This window comes from Colletotrichum paranaense, assembly GCF_030867605.1.
Source record: "Colletotrichum paranaense strain IMI 384185 chromosome Unknown Scaffold_10.1, whole genome shotgun sequence".
Taxonomy (NCBI): Eukaryota; Fungi; Ascomycota; class Sordariomycetes; order Glomerellales; family Glomerellaceae; genus Colletotrichum; species Colletotrichum paranaense.
The window spans coordinates 1,296,810-1,312,694 of NW_026848968.1; the positions used below are offsets into that span (position 1 = coordinate 1,296,810).

The 15,885-nt window shown below is 51.1% G+C and overlaps 6 protein-coding genes across 6 annotated transcripts; 5 read left to right on the forward strand and 1 right to left on the reverse strand.

The window, feature by feature from the left end:
* Positions 1 to 2,145: 2,145 nt before the first annotated feature.
* Positions 2,146 to 5,188, forward strand: CPAR01_12124 (uncharacterized protein; the record flags this gene model as incomplete). Its single annotated transcript, XM_060496382.1, has 3 exons — positions 2,146 to 2,259; positions 2,313 to 3,247; positions 3,301 to 5,188. Coding segments are annotated over 3 exons (2,937 nt in total), but the record flags the coding sequence as incomplete, so codon positions are not given.
* Positions 5,189 to 7,741: 2,553 nt separating this feature from the next.
* CPAR01_12125 (uncharacterized protein) lies at positions 7,742 to 8,295 on the forward strand (the record flags this gene model as incomplete). The annotated part of the gene is made up of 2 exons (XM_060496383.1): positions 7,742 to 7,812; positions 7,863 to 8,295. The coding sequence occupies 2 exons, from the start codon at positions 7,742 to 7,744 to the stop codon at positions 8,293 to 8,295; spliced, it is 504 nt and encodes a 167-aa protein (XP_060345168.1).
* Positions 8,296 to 10,247: 1,952 nt separating this feature from the next.
* CPAR01_12126 (uncharacterized protein) lies at positions 10,248 to 11,048 on the reverse strand (the record flags this gene model as incomplete). Its single annotated transcript, XM_060496384.1, has 2 exons — positions 10,248 to 10,425; positions 10,513 to 11,048. The coding sequence occupies 2 exons, from the start codon at positions 11,046 to 11,048 to the stop codon at positions 10,248 to 10,250; spliced, it is 714 nt and encodes a 237-aa protein (XP_060345169.1).
* Positions 11,049 to 11,956: 908 nt separating this feature from the next.
* Positions 11,957 to 12,522, forward strand: CPAR01_12127 (uncharacterized protein; the record flags this gene model as incomplete). Its single annotated transcript, XM_060496385.1, has 2 exons — positions 11,957 to 12,117; positions 12,198 to 12,522. Coding segments are annotated over 2 exons (486 nt in total), but the record flags the coding sequence as incomplete, so codon positions are not given.
* Positions 12,523 to 13,354: 832 nt separating this feature from the next.
* CPAR01_12128 (uncharacterized protein) lies at positions 13,355 to 13,967 on the forward strand (the record flags this gene model as incomplete). The annotated part of the gene is made up of 4 exons (XM_060496386.1): positions 13,355 to 13,392; positions 13,448 to 13,578; positions 13,636 to 13,691; positions 13,761 to 13,967. The coding sequence occupies 4 exons, from the start codon at positions 13,355 to 13,357 to the stop codon at positions 13,965 to 13,967; spliced, it is 432 nt and encodes a 143-aa protein (XP_060345171.1).
* Positions 13,968 to 14,922: 955 nt separating this feature from the next.
* CPAR01_12129 (uncharacterized protein) lies at positions 14,923 to 15,828 on the forward strand (the record flags this gene model as incomplete). The annotated part of the gene is made up of 2 exons (XM_060496387.1): positions 14,923 to 15,163; positions 15,230 to 15,828. The coding sequence occupies 2 exons, from the start codon at positions 14,923 to 14,925 to the stop codon at positions 15,826 to 15,828; spliced, it is 840 nt and encodes a 279-aa protein (XP_060345172.1).
* Between the last annotated feature and the right edge of the window lie 57 nt (positions 15,829 to 15,885).

Here is a 15,885-nt window from a genome sequence, read left to right on the forward strand (position 1 = left end):
ACAAAATGGCTAGATGTTTGTCTTGATGAAGTACGAGAGATGACTTGCAAAACTCCATGAGTCCTTTGCATTCCTGTGACTTTTCCCATTCAGTTTTTTGCCCTGAAGAAGCTTCGATTCTCTCGTGTGATTGATACATGTATGAAGCAATCGTAGAATGAGGTCAAAACTTGGATTTCTCGTTCAAGTCTCTGGGTTTGTCAAGCTGGATATCAGCTAATGAAGCGTCGGATAAATAACCTTGTCTGGATATTGAGACCTATGAGGCGGAAAGACTGGGTCTAGACGTAGGATTGTGCCGAAGTTGAAGTTGACAAGGAGAGAATGAAACATAGAGAAGGGAGGCCTGAGTACTCTTAAGTAAATATGAATTCAGAAGTTAGGCACATAGCCTGCGCTGTGATTGTTCGAATCGTAGCATCATGAAAGTTTGAGGCGGATATCGAGGACCATCGGCGTTGCTCTACTGCTAGACACCGCCGAGAGGCTCCCGATTCTGTGTTCACCCTTGACACGCTAGATTCTCACTTATTTCCCCACAATTGATATCCGGTCTTTGTTGCCGTCTGATTCTGTTCGCACGTACGCCTCTGTTCCAATGCCGTAGGCGTATCCTTCGGCTGCAAGCTTTGAACAAAGACGACTAACCGCCATCTCGTTCGGGATTCAGTCCTGGTTTGCGGCGGTGAAATAACCAACCAATTTACCCACCGTCCCCGGCAAGAATGCGATATGTTATAGACTGTGAGTGAACTCCTGAGTGTTACTCTTGGCAATTGTAGCCTTACTTTCTTGCCATCATATGGGGGTGGTGGACACGACAAAGGGTAGACAGAGAGTATGTTCCGAGATACATTATTTTAGTATGCAAAACCAGACCACACCGCAAAGAAAAAAGGTCGAACAGGAGTCCAGTCTTTCAAGCAGCCTGTTCAGTTTGGAATGTTCGTGTGGCTGATCAACTGGACGAATTGCAAGGCGATGACGAGGATTTGGCTGGCAATGATCCTTTGAAAGAGCGAATTGTATCATTAGCCGCCAGCGACTTATCTAATATGATGTTCTGCGCGACTTAAGATGGGACAATCACAAACTTGCTATCTTGAAAGCTTTTGTGTTCCGAAATTTTTTCACATGAAATGTATGAAAGAAATAGATTCACTGTGATGCTGCGTCAGTCGGCCGTAATTCCTTGGTCTTGCCGTGGAGACAGAAGCCAAGGCATACTGGGCCAGTGAAAATTTGTCGATGGCAGTCGTTTGGCGGTTGTACTCCAAGCCATGCAGTCAGAAAGTACTAACAAAGCCTTGTAAATAAATGAAGATTGTAAAATTGCCTTCAAACGTATGAAAGTTGGAGTTGTAGCTTAGGATGGGCAACATGCGCAAAGTTTAATACTTAGGTACTAAGTTGACCAGAGCATGATGATTATGGCAACAGCGGGGGGGGGGGGGAGATGGCGAAAGTGCGTTGATCAGTCCATCGCCTGCGAAATCATGTGACCCTTGGAAAACCCATAACCTGGTATTCTAAGACAGAATGTTGATGGAAGAACCACGTAAAAATGTGTTGAGACATGGCTGTTGTACGAATGTTAATAAGATGAGGATGGAGCATCAACGACTGTATTCAATCAGCCACACACCCGCTTAGATAAGAAGGTGAAGTGCACCGCCACATGAGGCACGTTGCCTTATCTTGTCCAAGTCCCTGGAGTTCGTGCGTCGGCCGGGCTGTGCAACACAACGTGGACAGGCGCCATCAGAGGGTACGTACCGATCTCCCACTAACGGGCAACCAGCGGACGCGGTCAAGTCTCGGAATGACATTTCGCGACGCCTGACACTTGACAGTTTATGCACCGAAGCTCCGTCTCCATTTCTCGCCAGTCCTCCCCTAAACCACCTGGTCTCACCTTGGCCACCGCCGCCAATCGCCTCCTCTTTGCTGCTCCTCTTTCGCCAACCAGTCGACATCCTCTCACCGAGCTTGATGCGCGAATAATTCCAACTCCTCCTGCCTTGCTGGAGATGCCTTCGGGGACAACACTATGGACTTTGTGAGATACCCTAGACGAAACACCCCTCCCTCCCTTTTGATCTTGGGCTTGGGCAACAAGAAACTTCAATCCTGACCAAAATCTAGTGGTCGCGCCTCCTAGCAGGCACCTCGCTGTCCCCCGCGGCTCATCGCAAGGAAGAAGCAAAGAACCCTACGAAACGTCTGCATCGCTTCGACAAAGAGTACAACCGCATCCTCGTGAGAAGCTTCCCCCGCGCTGCCGGCGAGGCCCTGATCTTAACACGTGATAGCAAATCTGGAGGTCGTCTTCCAATCTCGCCAACGACGTCGATGCCGCCGAGAACCTCGAACTCCGCCTCCAAGAACTTACAAACATCCTCAACGACGAGTCCCGACGACCGCTACCTCACCCGTGCATCCAGTATGCCGCCAAGAAACAAGTCTACGTACCCATTGGCAAGATAGCCACCACCTCCTACAACGAGTGGATCATCAAAGAAGCTGTGCTCTTCTTCGCAACTCTGCTCGAAACCGAAGAGGAGGCATTTGTCGAAAACACAACCTTCTCCGCCAGCTTGACGAACCTCCTGGTGCGCATCACCGGCGTCAACAGTGTGCGGTTGGGCTCTGATACCGAGGCCAAGGTCGTTGAGTTGGCTTTTAACATCACCACCAAGATCCGCCTCAACCGAGAGATACTACACGCCTGGTTCAAGAGCCATCACGATGGGAATCCCAAGGACAAGCCCCAGGACGGGCATGATGCATTTGCTGGCCGAACGCAGAGACAGGATTTCCCGTTATTCTACATCCTGATGGACTACATTCACCACGAGGGTAAGGTTGGGGACTTTGCCAGAACAGGTCTGCTGTACATCATTGAGTCCGCATCAAGCGATGAGTCTCTCGAGCAATGGATTGTCGAAAGCGACCTCTCCACTCTCATGGCCACCGGCCTGGGTGCGCTCTACAGTCAGCTGAGTCGCAAGCTGGTTATTGACTATCCCACCAACGATCTGCCTCCCATCCTCGCTTTGTCCGACTACCAACACCCAGCCTCCACCTTTGAGATCATCAGCTCATGCTCTGGTGATTTCCAACTACACCTTGAGACCTTCCTCTCTCATCTTCTCTTCTGGCAGGATGTCTTAGACCACTGCAAATCCGTCGAGGTGAAGCAGACGCTTCTGGAGCATTTCCAGGTCATTTTCCTCCAACAACTCTTGTAAGACAGCCCACCTGCAGGTTGGCCATGGTAAATATTGACATTTTCCCTAGATACCCTTCTTTACTAGAGTCGTCCGATATCGACGGAGGCTCGTCCGTAGCTGTCTTGACGTACCTCCGCCGGATCCTCGAATCCCTAGACCACCCTGATATGATCAACCTTATCCTTCATTATCTGCTCGGCTTGCCTGATCATGTCACCGAAGACATGTCAGGTTCCCGAGCCTCCATCAGTGCGGCTCGCAAACGTAAATCCATGGATCTCGCTACTATGCTTGCCCAGACCAAATCCGACATCACGGCTACTCCTTTGCTCTTCAATCTGGTCGATCTTGCTCAGGCGTGTCTACGCTCACATAACCAGCAGACCATCCGCGTGACTCTCCAGCTGATCTCAGCTATCCTCCGGAGGCATCATCGTTATGCTATCAGCACGCTGCTCCGGACTGAAGCGGTCTTGGGAGCCAAAATGCACCGGACTGTCGGTGCCCACGAGCAGGAGGTGGATTATTTGATGAGTTTGGCTGGGTCCATTGGAGGGCAGGACAAGTTTGACGAAATCTACGATAACGTCCTGAAGGACACCATGTCCCGGCTCGAGAGTCATCCCTGCTCCCTGAAGCTGGTCGCACCCAAGATATCCACCAACAATCATGACTTGCCCACTGTTCCTGATACACTGCCTGGGGCGCCACGCGACGTGCACGAGCACACGCTTCGCCCGGACGACCCGCTGCTCAACTCGGTTTTGGATCTGCTCGAGACCTTTTTCATGAACCCCGTCGACACAAATCTCTCCCTCACCGAGGCCATCTTAGACCTGGCCATTTGTGGCTACATGGCACCCGAAGGATGGATGTTGCGGAGCCCTCAAAAGTACACCTATGACGAGCAGCCACCCAGCCCTACCTCACCCGACGCCTCGACCACTTCCTTTAGACCCCCGACAGACCCTGATTCTACGACGTCGGAGGAACAGCAGACGCTTGAGTCGTTGGATGCCTGTCGTCGTCGTCCAGTATGGGTACAGTCATCCCTACCTCGCATACTCGTCGTCCTACAGCAGTTGTGCAACCAGGTCACCAAGTATCGCGAGACTGTGCCCCGCTTCGAGGATCTTCTGCAAGGTAGGAGAGAGGCGTTCCAGACTGCAGACCAGCCCCGCCCGCCTGGTCCACTGTTGCCACCCCGCAAGCCAACACCGCAGAGGCATAGTTCAACGCACACCCCGGAACGTTCAAGTCTGGACGACGCGACCCGCAGTGGATCGCCAGCGCGGCCCTCGGGTCTCGAACGGTTTGCTCAGCGCCTGGTGTCGGAGCTGAGCACGCCCAGCCGTACTGGAAGCCCACGGGGCAGGAAGAACAGCCGAAGTTCCGGAACGGGTAGCCCGGCACCAGGTGTTATGTCTGGTGGGTATGGATTCTCTACGCCAACGTCTCGGCCTGTTCCCCCGCCCAAAGACACGCCTGGCAGTCACGATAACTCTGGCCGGGGCGCAGCGGATGAAGCTGGATCGTCGCACACACCTCGAGATCCGGTAGCCAGCCAGGCCGCGGCGTTTGCAGCTATAGATCAGAGCATTCTCGCCCGAAAGGTTGGCATCCCCGGCAAGGTTGAGCCTATCCCACTGGATCTTGGGAAGAAGAAGCCCACGTTACACATGCCGCCCCCTAAAGATGATGATGACGAGGGCGGAGATGAGCAGCAAGAGGTAGACCGGGACGGCGATGAGCCAGAACAGGATGCCGTGCCGGGAACACCTAGCGGTGGTACTGCCGGAGCAAGTACGCCAAAGAGGGACACGGAAAAGGAGGAGAGGAAAGCTACGGTGTCGCATGTCATCACCAATGTCATTGTGCTACAGTCATTCCTGTTTGAGCTCGCAGCCCTGATCCAGGTGCGCGCGGCGCTCTTCAACGAGGTCCGCTATGCGTGAGTCCTCGGAATGCAACGTTGGGCCAGGGACCGGGGGCGAAGCTTCTCTATATATACCAGACAAAATTGTCCTTCTTGTACGTAGTATTCTTTGCGCCTCTGGGACCTGCGTGCAGTCGTCGCATTGCTTGGCGCTTGGTGGGCTCATTCTGGCGGCGGTTCACTCACGAGGAATGAAGAATAGACTTTTCCACAATGCTACCATATCCTCATGATTCTGACCATGTGATTCGGTCTGCCGTGGTGGGCTCGGTGTGTGAAGATGGTGAGGCAGTTGTCATGCAAGAGGGGAGGAGGTTGTCTAGATGAAAGACCTGCAACGGCACCAAGGAACCCAAAATGGAGCCGCCGTTCATGCTACTGGATCTGCCGAGGGGAGCCAGGCTGATGATCGACGGCTGACGTGCGCTAATGCATCCAGAGGCGGGGACAGGGATCTGGGGTGTTGGGTGGTGTGGCTGCCGTTGCGTGGGGACTTTTTTCTCTTGGGTATGACCGGCCTGTTGGTGCCGAGCCTGGTTTTACACTAGGTGAGGGTTGAAGGGGACTTTGGGCTTGGGCTGGGCGTTCGTGAGGTTGCATGATTGTAGAGGATCGAGACCGGGGACATTGCTGGCTGAAGGGGGTTCTTGGGAGTTCTTGGGCTTGGCTGGGCACGTCAAGTCGGATTCGCGAATATTCTGGAAGGATGGGATGGGTTGAGATCAAGGCAGGGGTGTCTACACAACGTCTGAGCTGGGAGATCTTTATTGTTCAGAAAGTGAAAGGAGGCGCAGCAAGAGTTGAGAAACACACACTCTGGTTTGTCTTGTCACAACACGACTCGGTTTGGTGAGGTTTCTTGGGTTTCTGGCTCTTTTGTTTTCTTGGCATCTTGGGAGGAATACGCGCGCTCGGGTACGTAAGATCGGACCGAGCTATAGTTCCATGGACGCTGAGAGCAACAGATCTCGATCCCTCGATTGTCAAATAAAGAGAGTTGAGGTTTAAATCATGGTTTGTGACACACCGTTCGTCATTGAGGCAGAGGGTAGAGGTTATCGAAACAGCCCGATGTCTTCGTTCAACTCGGTTAAGATGAGGGGTTGGTGAGAAAGAAGGCTAGTGGAAATTTGGCGGATAAAAGAAGAGATGGGAGAAATTAGAAGTTGCTGAGCACTCTGGTGCATGGCGCAAAGGCTCGGGAGAACCGGATTACGGCATCGCTTCAGATGAAGTGGTCGGACGGATGAGGGTCTGAGGGATGGAGGGAATTCTTTTGGTACCGATTTCCCATGTTGCTGTTTTTGGATGGGGCAGCGACCAAGTGGAGAGAGTATGGAATGGACTCTGCCAAGAATGGCAACTCTTCACTTTGCGAGTCGTGGAGGGAACAAAGGGGAGCAAAACTGAATCAGGTTGAGAAGGGCGGTGGCTGTGTGCCGTTTTGCGACAACCGCATGGCGAGTGATTTTGGATAAGGCGTCGCGAGTCGAGCAGCAGCTGAGAGCCGTCGAATCTTGAGTCGGGATGACCGGATGGTCGGGTGATGTTGAGCGGAATTGAACAGCTCGACCATGTCTTACGAAGGTGAGTTGATTGGAGCTGCAAAGGCAGAGAAGATGAGACGAGACGAGACGACATCAGCTGAAAATAGAAGGCGGTATTCTCGCCCGTGGTATTGGGCAGAGTTGGGGAACAGGAGCCTCGAAAGTCTGCCCAAGTTCAAGGCTGCCATCAATATTCAGCCCGGTGGGATGGGGAGGGGAAACCGAGTGGACTGGCGGAGAATTCAACTCGCCGAGCAGAGATTTCCGTAGATAGAGACGATTTGAGGTAAAAGAGAAAAACCCGAGAGCAAGTCCCCGCCGTCTGTACCGGATGTTGGCCCGTGGTTCGTGTGGATTGTCGCGGGCTGAAACTGTGGAAACGCGCTTGTGGAAGTTAGATGTGCGCTGCTTATTGCGTACAAGGCGTACAACCATCATCCCCGGACTCTTTCTTATACGATCGTCACGCCGAGGTGGAATATGAGGTAGTTGGGTAGGGCAAGATGTGAATGTGATACCAGACCAAGGGTGGCATCGAGCGGGCGCGCCACGTTGTGATGCGAGGCAAGGCCGTGGGGCTGCCGGGTGGCCGGTGTTGACGGACAAGGGTGTAGAGTAAGCTGCCTGTCAGCTCACGCAATTGTCCGGGATGTCTGGATTGCTCATGTGGAGAGTTGAAGAATATGGGGAAAGGAGGCGGTGGTCTGGGACCGGACGTCTGGAAGAGAAGAGATAGATAAAAGAGTCGTGGACGTCCGGTCTTTCTTCCGCACCCTTTTTCTTTTGGTTGCTGCGTCTGAATTCGGACGATCACTTTACTTGACAACTACAACATTTACTTTCAGTACCCGACTATCGAATAGACCAAGCGTCGATCATTTCCTTTCAAATTATACACATATACAACTATCCTACACGACTCAACGTCATCGCCGGCTCGAACACACATTTTACGACGGCGGGAACGAGTTACGACAAGGTTTACACTACAAACACGAAGATACGAAGCGTTGGAATTAGACAAGATGAAGTTCTCTGCTGTTGCCGTCGTCGCCGCTGCGGTTGCCGGCGTTGGTGCCGTGCCCGTTGAGTCTGGGTAAGACTCACAACTCTCCCAGCTGACTCCCAACTAACAAACACTTCCAGCCCCATCGCAAGCCTCCAAGCCCGCGCCTCGGACGCAATCGGCGGCGTCGTAAGCTTCATCAAGCGCGAAGATGCTGGGAAACCCGTCGTCCCGCAAATCAAGCGTTCCCCGATCCGCTTCCACTCCGGACTCGCCCACGAGGAAGCCATGGCCGCTGTAGCCCGACGCGCCGACAAGCCCGGCAAGAATGACCCGCCTCCGCCCTTAAACCCGTTTGGCACCGACGCGAGGAAGCGCGAGGCGGTCATCGAGGCGCGCAAGAAGAAGGGGGGCGAGGAGGAGGTCCCGCCGCTGGCGCCGTTCTCGACAAAGAGCAAAGGGGAGAAGAGGGGCGGTGATTTGACGACGAGGCAGAAGGCCAAGGAGAGCGTGCCGCCTTTGGCGCCCTTTTCTACCGGGGGGAGTAAGTCGAAGAAGGCTGTGAGGATGTAAAGTCTTCCGACTTGACCCTCTTCATTTTTTTTGGTTGGCTTCTTGTCAGAGACAAGGACTTCTTCTCTTCTCCTAACCGGGCTGGAATCCGCTGGCAATGATTGAGGGTTCTTCTTTAAAAGGCTGGGTCACCTTTGCGTCAACATACGGGAGGAGGGAAGATGGATGGGAAGCAACCCTTTTTTTCTCCATTTTTAGAGTGGGTGGGGGTTGTGAGAGTTCCTGGGGAATTGATCTTCTATTCACTGTATATTCTTTTTGCCAAGCTGTTCATATGATGTTTTTCATTTTTGATGTAGTTCTCCCAAGAGTCCAAGCATGATACTCATGATGTTGGAATTTCTGGTAGACTGGGGAGGGTGAGATGCAACGCACCGAGAACCCCAAGGGCAGATAAAAGCTGGGCACTGCAGCATCGATCTGCCGAATATAGAAGAACCTTTCTGATGTTGAGTTTCGAAACGTCTGACGGGCGGGTGGGAGTGTTCATGTTGACGTGGTTGAGAGCTCGCGAGGACTTGCCATGTGCGGGAGCCTGTGCGACAACGAGATCTCCTATGATTTAAACGATTTCCGTCCAGGTTGAGCCCCGCAAGGCTACTACCTAGAGATACATAGCCGGGTGAGTACGGGTTCTGTCACTCGAGTCTGGAGCAACTCGAAATTAGCCAAGGTTTATTGAGACGTCATACGGTCTGCAAATGTTCCTATGCTGCCGAAGAGTCCCAGTCGTCGATCTGATTGATCGGAAGATTGACCCTTTCATTATTGAGATTGATGTAATTTCTCATTGTCTACAATCTCTAGCCTGTGCTTTATCCGCCATTTAACAAAAACCTTTGGATATGCTCAAGATGACCACGATCGTTTATTATTTTCACTCAATATCTGGAAGAGTGCAGTTGGCGACGGCTGAGTGGAAAAGTTACGGTTCTCAGAAAGTTGAGGTATCTGTCACTTTATCCCCTCTTGTGGTTCAGCTGGCACTCCAGCGCTTCTAAAGATCCTGTGAGTATAGAGCTTGCTAAACGTGGTTATGAAGTCTGATGAGATTCCTAGAGCGCCTAAGAAAGGTGAACAGACATACCGGCTTTTGCCACAGGCTTTTCAAGGCCATTGTTGGGAGTGGAGAAATCTTGCCGTCTCTTGATAGCACTTCGCCTCCGAAAGAATCTATCACTGCTGTTCCGGGACGGCAATTGGAGAGCAAAAGGAGCAAAATGATTAAAAACATGGACGAGGCTCCCTGTGCTTTTCCTACTTGAGGCGAGATCCACGACAGGAACAAGTCACAGGACTCGCTCCATGACCTACCTTAGGTACTCATAGGGACATGCTGTCAATCTTGGAGGGGAGTTACAACTATATCGAGAGGGCCATTGCCCGGCACTCCAAGAAGTGCCAGCGGCTTGGGGGCCTCAGCAGAGAGCCCTCGTCGACTGGCTCGCCGAGTACCTCCTTACTCTTGACTGGTTTCCTTCTACATGAGCGGCTGCCCTTCAATATAACTCGGTGAAATATGGCACGGAAAGCTTTAGACTAGTTCAAGGTTAAGTCGGTGCACTAGATGATGATACCGCAACGGGAGCCGATTTATGTTCCTATCTAGCTGCATTGTAATAACATAGCCATAGTCCTCACATCGTTCTTCGAAGACGTGTGTACCCCCTGACACTCCACAACAAACCGCAGACTGAGGAAGAAGCCAGGAAGTGGCATTGCTGCTTCTCAAATCCCATGGCTCTGAGCATCTCAAGACGAAGATGCCCCCTTACTGATTCTCGCTAGCTGGAAGTATCCTCCGTATTCGAAGTCGTGGTCAAGGCCACGAGTAATATCATTGATCGCTTGGGGTTGAGGAGCCTCGAAACCGGTGGGAGTGTCTTTGAGGACCAAGTCCGAAGTGACACTCTCGACAGTGAGAATTGCTTGATTGTGTGAAACGTAGTCGGCTAAGTGGTGGCGACAACATTGGTAGCGGCTAGGGCGGTGACAGGCTTCTCGATCTCGGGGCGGACCTTGAGGACATCACGTCCTTTGGGGTAAGAGATCTGCTCGAGGGCGTCAGGCAAGCTGCGACGCTTATCGACATTCCAGTAGCGCTTGCTACAGATACTGGAGCGGTAGCAACTAGTGGTGAAAAGAAGTTAGCTACAGAGTTGAACAAGGTTGCCTCGGAGGGGGGGGGGAGGGGTGGAAAGGGGAAGAGATATGTACCCCTCATTGAACCAATAGTCCAGCTTTGGACCACCAGGGCACATGGTGTTCCTGATAGCACGCTCGACATCAGGGCGCCGATCACCGAGAAAGTGGATGTGCTGAATGTTGAGGACAAGCCACATGCCATTGCCATTCTCGTTGGCCTCGTAAGTGCGGTCGCACTTCTTCATCACAATCTCCTCGATATAGGAATTGGTCTCCTTTGCAACCTGCGCCCGCATCATGCCGCACCAGTGGGTGCTGACCTTGCCAATAGGCTTGATGCGGATGATGTATTCAATGTCGTCCTGGAAACCACAGTTCTCTTCCGAGTAGGAGCAGTCGATCTGAGGGGTGATGCCGCGCCTGAGAATATCGCCGCAGTCGTGAGGGGCGATCGTGTCATCGCGAGCGGTAAGACCGGCCTCGATGGCGATGACCGGGAAGGTTTCAGCCTTTGTGATAGTTAGGTCCTCGGCCAGGGCGAAAGTAGCCAGGGAATAAATACCCAAGGCGAGGATTGCCTGGAAGACGATGCGGGAGACCATCATCATGATGAGTGTTCCTTAACTTCGTCAGTGGTCTCAATGTGGGTGGTTGTAAAGGTGATCGAGAATCGAGGGTTTTTGAGGGAAGTACCGAGGTTTTCTCAATGAAAGAGAGAAAGGAAGTAGATGTGAAAGAGGAGATGTGTGTTCTACAGAATGAAGTAGGAGGAAAGGGCTGAGCTATGAGGGAGAATTTGGAAGGAATACCAAGCCGCCTCCTCTGGTCACGTTTTTCTGAATAACGCCCGGAAGATCTATAAGCAAATGACCTATTTGACCCCAGGCAGAAGCCTCCTTATGAGATACCAATAGTGGGAAGGAAGGAGCATATGAGAAAGCAGACTGAAGAAAAGACCTGGTATGTGGGTGGCGTCACGTGCAACAGTGAATGTTGGGAATACTCACTTCACCGCTTAGGTATGGGATGATGTCTTCCACACTGGGTACTTTCTCCAAGCTTAGCTCTGTAGGTATTGAAAAACTTGACTATCAAAAGAGAACAAACAGTGAATGATTGCTGTGTAAAACAATGCTCAGGGCATCTGTGTGGTTGTACAACGTCAAAGAGTTTGCTACCTTTATTGCATCATTACGCTTCTGCCCCTTGCTTCGTCCCAAACCAGTGACACTCTCCTTTTCACAAAGAACTCGCACCTAACTCTCATCTTCGAGAAACGAATGATGCCCTGCAGGCGCCAAGTTCGTATATATACCTGACCGCGCACTACCTGACCAGAAGTGGTCTGCCCAAACAAGTCAGTCTATTATATGAGTTGGAATCTGGTTCTGGGACCTTAAACTTCCTGAAATTGTCAATTGGAGTGCCTATGCGTGTTCCAGGAGTTGTTCGCCCAAAGCACGCGTAATTTGGACGCCCATGATTCCTAAAACAACGCTTCTGCCGGTCTTGCAAGGATAAGAGAGGCACGCAACTGGCGATCATCGATTTTGAAGGGAGCAATAACCGGCGGTATTGGAAAGTGAGAACAAATGTCGTCAAGACTTATGTGGGAAGCTCACTTGATATCGCTCAACCTCTTATTCCTCACCGTCAAAGCTCCCATCCTCTTGATACGTATGTGGTAGTATTCATTTCTGCCACCAATAAGCGTGCAGTCTTCATCGAATGTGTCAGAGCAGTCGGTAAATACACAGTTATCTACAAGCGCTGATGCTCGCTCGAGCCTACGTCATGGAGATGTTTACAAAGTTGAGAGCTTGGGCGTGCCAGGAAAATGGAGTGTTGACCAAAGACATTGATAAAGAAGGCTGGCTTAGTGAACAGGCAAAGGCATCATGCCATACACAGACCCATCAATCAAGCTATAAGCACTCGAGCTTAGTTATTGGTCAAGAAGACTTGATAATAGTCTCTTGTCTTGAATTGGTGGCATCTGTCGCAGCATGTTTACCTGGAAATAGATGGTTTGACTCATACCACTTGAGGGGCTTTTCCTATGATCACACGGATAAGACCTAGAAGTCCACAATCTGATGGTAAGACAGACGAGAAACTTCGAATCAATGGTTTCCCCACGATCAAATACCAAATAGAACAGGCCTTGTCTAGAAGCCACCAATCTCTTGAGAGTCTGAGGGCAAAGAACAAAAACTGAGTAGATGCTATCGAGTAGGCATCAGGTTACAATTCGAATCAGATAGAATGGCATTCACAGCACACTGGTAAGTTGTTTTGAGATCATCCATGCGTCAACGGGATGCCATGCTTTGGCATTAGTCATGCTCAAAGAGAAATCCCAATTTCCCGGACAAGCCCGTTGCAGAGTGGCAGCGATCTTTGGTCCGAATAGATTGTTCCCCAGACTTCCTGGGAAGGATATGACTCGGCACAGGCCCCTCTTATTCTACGGATAGTGAGATAACACTTTCCCCTATCAAGAACTCGGGAACACGTTGCCTGGGAACTCAAAAGCAATATACCTTAATTTGCTAATCAAACAAAGTTCGGATGACTAAATAGAGCATTGGAAGAAAAAGTGACATTCCCCGCAATCTTCAATCAATGAATGCATCGTCATATTGAGGCCTTGATGAAAGCGACATTTCACACCTCCAGAGGTCGGGGAAGCCGATATCTTATCAGCCATCTGCCATCCACTGAGGACTCCATGGGGCACGTAAGGCTTGGGAGAGTACATACAAATGTAAATGACTTTTTCGAGTCCGACTTCCCCTCGCCACAATCAGCTCGTACTTTATTTCAAATTCTCGTTCACAGCTTCTACCATACAGACTATCTTTTAATCACGTATAATTGATTTGGCATATCATACTAGTAGCCCAAGACTATCATGTCGTTGAAAGATCTTTGCCTACTCAGCCTGCTGATGTAAGCTGGCACTTCGAGTAAGGTACGAGTGAAATTGAGAGCTAATTGATCCCAGGGTCGCGCGTGTCAGCGCTGATAAGCACCGCCTTTGCGCCTGTATCAGCGACCAGGGTCTTGTTGGTGTTCAAATCAACGACGATGCAACAAAAGCAGTTGTCAACGCGTACGACGGACGGTTCGTTTATGGTGAGAGAATTGGCCTTCACGCTATTAAACTTCATCGTCGCTAACAAGATCTTATAGCTGGAGGCAATTGGTTTTCTGATGAGCTACACGGCGCGCCGTACAGCGGCCCTTACGTACGTCGGCACCATTCTTCCCCTCCAATGGTTTTGTATCAGGTTGATTAGTTTGCTGATGAGAAATAGTGGCATGCGATAGAAGGAACAGTCAACGGTGCCAAAGATGATGGGTGGGTCGGCGGTGATGAGGCGCATGGGCTTTGCAAGAAGCAGAATTGCGACAGCGCATGCTTCTCGCCTGGGGAATCTTTCAACTGGCAGGGCTGTGGGCCAGATGATGAGTGCTTCACCTCCAAGGCAAAGAAGACGGATAAGTTTGGTAACCCTGTGTAACACTATCGTTGATTCAGGTTGCTGGATATGTAAATTCAAATACTCCGAAAGGTTAGGTAAACTACTGCACACGTGAAATATTTAAGATTTTTGCTATTGCTCTTCCGGCGCGTTGTCGGCATGAAAGCATGAGAACAGATAGTGCAGCCAGCCGGGTACAATAAGATAGATAGCACGACGACCAGGCAGAAACATTTCGAGTTAATTTTCTCAAGTTTCCGACCGATCTGGCCGAGGCTCGGTCAGGGCCAAGAGAGGCGCGGTTTTAGCGAGATTCAGCGAATCGGGCAGCCTAACTCACTATCACCAAAAGTTCACAACTGGCGTTAGGCAAGGCACTGCAAGCACCCAATTCCCTAAGGACACTAGGTTACGGGAAAGATGGTCTAATTAAGCTTGGTTAGAATCTTAACCTGTTAATGTGGAGATCCCGAGCTTACCGTTGCATCTTCGCATGGCAAAGTGACTGCTATCTAGTGTGGAACCCGTGGGAATCGGTCAAGCTTCCGAAAGGAACATGGAACTTTGATAATTCAAGTACCCCTCCTAGGTTGCCGTCCAATCGAAGAAAGTCGATTGAGCGGCTGAAGCCCATTTAATTCGGGAGATCGCACACTGCTGCCTCGCATCTCGGCTGCAGCGCGCGATAGGTCTTGCCATTGTTAATCCTTGAGGGCAGATCCTTCGTACAGGGTGGTACTTGGGTCTGTGAGATTTTATTGTAACCGCCTAGTCGCACATCGTTAGCGCTTATTTTGCATAGCAGGGTCAAGCATCCTCCGCGATTCTGCCTTGCAGAATGGTTTTGTTAAATGCTGCGAGGTCCCGGATGTCTCATCCTTCCGTCGTTCAAGCTGAAGTTAGCTAAAATCTGAGTCCCCTTGTCGCAGTGAATCGTCCATAGTGTCACGCATCATATCAGTCGTTTCCATCAAGAACCTTTCAACTTGTTGCCATGGCTCTATCAAGCCTGTGGGTTTGTCTCTATTTGCTCTTCGCAGCATTTGTCGCCGCCGAAAACCGTTTTCGCCGGCCACCTGGTCCAGGTCTCGCCTATGACTACCGAGACAACAACGCTTACACAATAGGAGACATTATAGATCTCCACTGGGACATGGAATACGACTCTGCCAGGTTGATATTATGGCAAGAATCGGTAGGAGGCGGAAGCACTTTAGACTACATCGATATCGTAGGTGAGTTGCACGATCTTATGAAGCCCGAGTTCAAATAGGCGAAGCGACGGAAGGCCTGCAACTTAGGGAGAACTCCCATGGCTGACATCGATTGCCCGGCCGTAGCGAGCACCTCCGCAAAGTCAATTAACTGGGAAGTCTCCATAAAGGACTTCCCTAATCCGAAACTCAGCAACCTCTACTTCTTCGAATTACTCGGGCCAGGCAAAGAACCGGCAAACTGGGGCGTCACCTGCCACTATTTCAACATCACCGAAGCCCAAGTAATACCCCAACCAAGCAACACCTCTGCAGCAACACCACTGCCGACGACGAAAGATCAAGGCTTATCGTCGGGAGCTGCAGCAGGCATTGCGGTTGGAGTGACTTTTGCTGCAGTGTTGGGCATGGGCACTATCGGGTGGCTTTTGTGGCGTCGACGACAAGCGAGAAAAACCCCGATCGCACAAGCTGAGAAGAAGCACAGCCGTGATGGGAGCCAGCAACAACCGTATCACTATGCCCAAGCCCCTGGATGGCAGCCAGAACTGCCAGTTGAGGGGCATGGCTTGTATGAAATATCCGCCAGCAGCATGAATGTCAGATACGAGATGGCATCCCACCAAGGCATGGGCCAGGCAGGAGTTGGAGACGACAGACCAAAAGCTTTCGCAGATATGCGCTGAATGTGTACTCGTCTCAGAAGAGGCACTGATCGCATTGGGTTAAATAATAGTACAAAG